Source organism: Enoplosus armatus, chromosome 17 (assembly GCF_043641665.1).
Source record: "Enoplosus armatus isolate fEnoArm2 chromosome 17, fEnoArm2.hap1, whole genome shotgun sequence".
NCBI lineage: Eukaryota > Metazoa > Chordata > Actinopteri > Centrarchiformes > Enoplosidae > Enoplosus > Enoplosus armatus.
Window position 1 is genome coordinate 10,765,760 of NC_092196.1, and position 7,338 is coordinate 10,773,097.

At 42.5% G+C, this 7,338-nt stretch overlaps 1 protein-coding gene across 1 annotated transcript; it reads left to right on the forward strand.

Moving 5' to 3' along the window:
- Positions 1-1,131: 1,131 nt before the first annotated feature.
- slc5a11 (solute carrier family 5 member 11) lies at positions 1,132-7,071 on the forward strand. Its single transcript, XM_070923968.1, has 15 exons — positions 1,132-1,272; positions 2,195-2,266; positions 2,459-2,563; positions 2,667-2,726; positions 2,821-2,925; positions 3,114-3,219; positions 3,306-3,386; positions 3,472-3,677; positions 4,386-4,521; positions 4,618-4,725; positions 4,815-4,965; positions 5,506-5,674; positions 5,927-6,142; positions 6,552-6,726; positions 6,839-7,071. The coding sequence occupies exons 1-15, from the start codon at positions 1,132-1,134 to the stop codon at positions 7,069-7,071; spliced, it is 2,064 nt and encodes a 687-aa protein (XP_070780069.1).
- The last annotated feature ends 267 nt before the right edge of the window (positions 7,072-7,338 follow it).

The following is a 7,338-nucleotide window of genomic DNA, read 5'->3' on the forward strand; positions in this document are numbered from 1 at the left end:
AATCAGCAATCTGTGTGCTGTGCAAACACTTCTCTGTTGAGAGCAATAAATCCCTTACATGTTAACTAAGTAGTGCATGAGGTGGAGTTTGATCTTTTGGCGAGTGGAGGAAGCTTCTAGGCAAACATGAGATTCCTCGGATTCATGTCATTTGTAACATACTGTGTTGTTTGGGCCGGACAACTCAGCTCAAGGCAGTCTGGCTGGAACGATTCACGGTGTGACAACTAACTGAAAGGTGAGTTTATTTACCAAGTAATACGATTCGATACACAGGAAGAGTTGTTGCTTTTACTGATATCAGTTGTAATTAAAGAGGGACGTAAGTAAAGTTTATTAAGTGTCACAAAGTGACAAATTCCTGCTTTGAGGCTCGATAATGATACTGTGTGTCTCAACTGGCCAGCAATGGAGGAAGTATTCAGAAAAGTCTTGTATTCAATATTCTACTTGTACAAAAATATTATTTTGAAGTCTTAAAACACCAGTCAGGGGACTGTGAAACAGTTTTTTCTTGATGAGATCATTCCTCATGTTCATACTGGCCATCAAGAGATTCTGTCCAAATTAAAGGGACGGAGGACAAAATAAACAGTCCTCATTCTGTGCACAAATACAGTTTATCTGGAGTTAATATGAGACTTCAGCGAACTGAGGAAGACCAATCAAGTGAGTATCTTGAAAAGTCTTTTAAGTGCAAAGTGCCAAAAATGTGAACGTATTCTTTAAGTATCTGAAAGTAAAACTTCTGAGTTTGCAGAATGGCCCTTGTGGTATACTGATGATTATTTAATTATTATTTACAAATGCATTAACACGTAAGCAGCTTGTTAATGTCAAGGTGGAGCTGATTTTAACTCTGTTTGTCTGCCTACATTTTCACTGCAGGGCAGTTTCATTTTTAACAAGATATAATATTTAATAAAATCAAATCTGTACATGAAAAGTAATTTTATCTGTCAAATAAATGTTGTGGGGACATAGAAAGTAGTATACAAAAGTAACTCAAAGTTATACTTGAGTACATGTACTTTTTTGTTACTACACAGTAATACTTTTATCATGACTTTGGAAACTATTCAAGAATCAAAACATTTGATTGCTGTACTCACGATCACAGCAGGAGACACAATGGACCTTACAGAAGGCCACCAAGGGACCAGCATGCCCCCTTCCCTATCCCCCCCTCCAGGGGGCAGGAGTACCCTGGTTACTGTGGATATAGTGGTACTGGTAATCTACTTTCTACTGGTTCTGGCTGTTGGCCTGTGGGTGAGTACACGGCAAAACAGACAAACTAAAAGCGGTTGTTGTGAATTGAGAAGTAAAGGCTTTCAATGGAAATGTATCGTACAGAAAAACACTGCCTCTTTGTTTTGTTGCCTCTTTGCTATCAAGCTACTAATGTCCTTCAACAAGAACAGAATTAGTCCATATCACACTAACTTTGTCAGAGGTGACACTCCACTTTTTCTTCTGCTGTCTCTCTACTCTCTACAAAAACCTCTGTCACTTTCTGTCATGCAACTTCTCAAGAAGAACTTTTAAAGAAACATGTTGAATAGAGACGGTTTAAATATTATAAATCATGAGACATCAATAGTACTTTACAAACTTCAAATCCACCTGAATCACACGGATCTTTTTGCTTGTGATTGAACATCATCGTCTCACCATTTTCTTACAAAAAGGGTTTGATCCATGATGACAAACACAGCCTTTTGTTTTTTTGTGGTCTCAACAGCTGGAGTCTGCAAAGGTTTCTGCTCTACATTTCCACAACATCTGTGAAGTGTGTGGCTGTATGTACCTGGCATAAGACACATTTGCAAAGGTAGAAAAAGAAACTGGATGTTCTCTGGTGGCAGATCACGATGAATACGAGCAAACCCAACAGCTGTCAGACACATCTGGTCATTTAAATGGGTAGAAGATACAGGGAATGTAGAGTTTCAGCGACAGATGAAGGAAAGAAGTGCTTTACAAACATTTTAACTCTAACAGGTCCTGCAGCCCTTCTTTGATCTGGGTCCTAGTTGCACGGATCCATTCAAATCTTCCTTCAACCCAGTTAGCTGTGCTGGTTTTTGACCTTGAATGGTCGACATCAGCAACCATTTAAGGCTCTAGCTGAATGAAATAAAATGTTCTTCTGCGATCGTATTCTTAAAGAGGTTTCTCATTTTTCGGCCAGTCGATGTGGAGGACGAAGCGCAGCACGGTGGATGGATACTTTCTGGCTGGGAAGAACATGACCTGGTGGCCGGTGAGTCAAACACCAAACAGATTTCTGTGTCCTAGTGGCTTAAATTGAAGAATGTTTTAACCACTGCAGACAAACTGTTGTCTCTATTTCTAAAAAGTCAAAACTTTAAAAGTCAGATGGAGGCAAAATGTTCTGCAGTTCAAAGTGATATACTGATTGATCCTGATTCTGACTCTCTTATCTATATTTGAGGTGGGCGCCTCGCTGTTTGCCAGTAACATTGGCAGTGGACATTTCATCGGCCTGGCAGGGTCAGGGGCTGCAGCAGGAATTGGGGCTATTGCATATGAGTGGAATGTAAGAGAATGTATATGTGCTCTTAAGCTAACGTGAAAAACAAGTTTGATATGTTGAACATAGTTGTCTAAAGTGTTCGAAGTTGATATTTGGTCATCGACAGGGCATGCTGATGGTGCTGCTGCTGGGATGGCTCTTCCTGCCCATTTATATGGCCTCTGGGGTGACACGTCCACACATGAAATATCACACACACACACCCATGATTTTGTTCATTCCTTCCTTTATAATAATGTTTAAACTCTTTTCTTCTCCAGGTGACGACCATGCCAGAATACTTGCAGAGGCGGTTTGGTGGTAAAAGAACTCAGATATTTATAGCTGTCCTGTCCTTGTTCATCTACATCTTCACAAAGATATCGGTACGAAGCAAATCCACAATCCATCCAGTATGTTTGTGCATGTTTTGCCTGCTTGTCTTGACTCTCCTGTAGTTTTTACAGAACAAATCCCACCTGCATGTGTCAAAAGCATTTGTGTTTGTATTTTCTGTCTTGTGTCTACACCACATGTGTCTGTCGCCACATTGTGTGTGTCTGTTTGTGTCCAGGTGGACATGTACGCAGGTGCTTTGTTCATTCAGCTTGCCTTACAATGGAACATCTACCTGGCTGTAGTGCTGCTGCTGTCAGTCACTGCTCTCTACACTGTAGCAGGTGACCTTTCACCTTCCCTCCCGCATAGAGATTGTAAGAGTGCTCTTTACTGCTCGTTCTGTATGTCACTGGCTGTTGTGTCCCAGGTGGTCTGGCTGCAGTTATCTACACAGACGCTGCTCAAACTGCTATCATGCTGGCAGGATCTCTCACCCTCATGGGCTTCAGTAAGTCAAATCTGACCCTCACATTGGCAGCACTTTATAAGTTCCAGTTTGTCTGATCCTAACCCCCCCCCCCCCCTCCGTTGAGGCTTTGCGGAGGTCGGAGGCTGGGATGCTCTGATGGAAGGATATGCCGACGCCATCCCTTCGATCCGTGTGCCAAACTCAACCTGTGGCATCCCTCGAGATGATGCCTTCCACATATTCAGGGACCCAGTGAACTCTGACCTGCCTTGGCCTGGGGTCATCATCGGCATGTCCATCCCCTCCATGTGGTACTGGTGTTCTGACCAGGTACTATAATAACAATAACATTATTTGTTGAGCACTTTTCCTAACAAATACAAAATGGAAGAAAAGAGAATAATTACTAAAATGTCCAAATAGTACTCAAGAAATCAATAAAATCAGTTATCACAAATCAGAAAACATAAAAAGCCTTCTCATTTAATGATGCTTTAATCTGTGAATTTAAACTAGATCATGTGCTGGCAATCCTGATCTCCTCAGGGAAGCCAGTCAAGAGCATATAGGGGCCCTGAGTTGCCAACATGGATATAAAAAGTTTTATCTTAATTTATTTTACTCAAAATGTCGAGAGGTCGCTCATCTATAAAAGATTAAAGTGTAATTTAATGTTTTTCCATCTTGTTTATGCTTTTACAAATTCTTCTGAAGTTACGTGTGAGAGAGTCTTCATCTGAAAATCCCCATCTTGAGAGTTTGGCATGTTTTGCTCTTCAGAGAGATTAAAAAATCCTTTTATACAATATCAGTTTGCCAACCAGCGAGCAGTTTTAAGGAGCATTTCCTGTCTTCTCTGTTCAGCACAATTTGTGTCATAACAGATATGTGATCTCCTTGTTGATTCTGATCCATATTATATATATATATATAATAGGCCCTTATTAAAATGTACTTACATCCTGCTGCATAATCTTAATCACTCACTTAACCAACGGGAGTTATCAGACAGTCAGCTGTGGCCCTGATTCTCTGCAGGTGATCGTGCAACGATCCCTGGCTGCCAAAACCCTGAGCCATGCAAAAGGTGGCTCACTGCTGGCTGCTTATCTGAAGATCCTGCCTTTCTTTGCCATCATGCTGCCCGGCATGATCAGCAGGATACTTTACACAGGTGTGACAAAGTACTCACTAATGGACACTGGTTGCATTCAGGTTATGGATATGGTTGTGGATATTTGTGATTGTGTGTTTCAACGATGTTGTGTAGATGATGTGGCGTGTGCAGACCCTGAGCTGTGCAAACAGATTTGTGGCAACCCAGTGGGTTGTTCAGATACCGCCTACGCCAGACTGGTCATGGAGCTGCTGCCTGCAGGTGAGAGACCCCCCCCCCCTTTCACCTCCTGTCCAGCTTTTTTCCTCTATGTATTCATACAGTCTCTTTTTATGCTGATCAACTCCCAGGGCTGCGAGGTTTGATGATGGCGGTGATGATTGCTGCCCTCATGTCCTCTCTGACCTCCATCTTCAACAGCGCCAGCACCATTTTCACCATGGACCTATGGAAGAGTTTCAGATCCCGTGCATCCGAGTGGGAACTTATGATTGTGGGCAGGTATGTGACCACCTCTGGACAAGCAGACATGAAACCAAAATATGCTCCTGGTTGCAGCATATATAAGAAATAACAATTTAGACATTTTTTAAACACGTCAAGAAAGTTCAAATCTCTACAGAGGGCCACCCTGCTGATTGCTTTTCCACTGAGGTCTTAAGTTAAAGGTTAAAGGCTTATACATCATGTAACATATTTTATCCCCACTGGGACCAGCTACATTTAAAAAGTAACCATGCATGGCATTATAATGTACTTTGGATGAAATCAGCCACCAAACTGCATGTTAAATTATTACATTTTTCTGTCATGCTCACCCAAACCATAACCCCTCTTTCCACATATTCCTAAGTAATGACTTTACCAGATTGTCTTTTCTAGGCAACACACACACACACACACACACACACACACACATCCTCATAACCGAATGTACAGTGCTGTTCAGATATACAGTTTTCCATTCCCTGCGTGTGTGCAGAACTGAACTGCATTATTTGGCATTAAAAACACAACTCTTATGTTTCCTGTGCTCTGCAGGGTGTTTGTGCTCGTGCTGGTGGTGGTGTCTGTGCTGTGGATTCCTGTTGTCCAGGCCAGTCAGGGCGGGCAGCTTTTTATCTACATCCAGTCCATCAGCACCTACCTCCAGCCCCCAGTCTCCATCATCTTCCTCATGGGCTGCTTCTGGAAGAGGACTAATGAAAAGGTATGGTGGCGTAGCCTAACGTCATGTTGGATCAAACTGGTTGCATTTATTACTCTTTTCTCTTCATATGATTTGTGTGCACTGTGATGTGATACAACAAGACTGCATAGAATCCAGATCATGATATGAACCTAATTTCATAGCAATGTGAGGAATCTCTGTTTTGTGTCACTTTTTGAGTCCTGATGTGATTGGATGATGAAAGCTGAAACAACCGTAACTAAATGCAATCATCGACTCTCCCTCCCTCAGGGTGCATTCTGGGGCCTGGTTATCGGCCTGCTGGTGGGCTGCATCCGCATGTTGTTGGACTTCATTTATCCGGCGCCCCTGTGCTATGAGGTGGATGACAGACCTGGGGTGTTGAAATACGTCCATTACCTGTACTTCTCCATCGTGCTGTCCTTCATCACCTTGGTTGTGGTGGTTGTCGTCAGCCTGGCTACAGAGGAGCCTGAACCGAAACAGGTGAAGCCACTTCAAACGCAATTGAAGTTGTGGGGTTATTTTATTGTATTGTCTGACAGGGTACAAAAAGGCCTCCTCTTGGGCCACTGATCCAGATGTAGAAATTCAATTTAACCTTTCGAGTTTTCATTGTAAGAAACCAATTTTAGATTCAGTTCTTTTCACCTAAAACAAACTTTTGAAACATGCATTGCTTTTATGTTTGCAGTCTTCTTCTCTTTTACTGTGGCATTGCTCTGATCCATTAATGCCACTACTCAAGATGCAAAGAATACAGGGATCTGCTCATTATAACATCACCACTAGGTGTCATTTACAGCATACTGGTACCCTCTTCTACCCTTTTCGTAGATCTTTGAAAGTCAACTTTTTGCACAGTACGTCAAGTCTTTTTTTTTTTTTTCAACAGATCAGCCGCCTCACCTGGTTCACAAAGTTTGACCCAGTGGAGCCCAAAGAGCAGGTCTTCTCAGTGGAGCGCAGCACTGAGACCTCAGAGGAGATGACTAGTCAGATGAATGAGATGGGAGTCACAGGAAGAGAGCAGGAGGGCAGCAATGGAAAAGCAAGTCATCACAGGAAAGGTGGGTCTCTGTCCTGATTACACTTTTCCATTTGAACAATTGTCAGACTCGCCAGTGAACACACTGTCTCCATGATTCAGTGTTTTCTCTCTCTCCCTCCTGAACTCTCCAGACTCTTCGTCGTCCTTGTCCAGCGTCCAGAGCCAGTCCAGGCTGAAGTCTGCCCTCTACTGGCTGTGTGGGATGGAGAGAAGGAAGGAGGGAGATAATGATCCTGTGACGCCTCCTGCACCTGAACAGGCTGTCTGTTCCCTGGAAGAAAAGCCACGTCTACGACTCGTCGTCAACGCCAACCTCATCATTTGCCTCTCTGTAACTGCCTTTATCATTGGCTACTGGGGCTGACAGGCAGGTCATGACAATGGACATGTGGTGTATGGGGTGGGTAAAAAGTTGTGTACAGATTTTAATGTCTTTCTTTCCCTCACTTTCTTCTTGTTTCACTTCTAAAACTGAGTAAAATATTCATGCAATGAAACTATTTCCTTCAAAACACACAGTTTCTTGCCATTTTTTACTTGTATAAATGAATGTAGTACAATTTTACAACTATGAGGCCTGAAATGAGGTCTTTTGTAATCTTGGCGACATACATGCGAAGAATGCTTATGT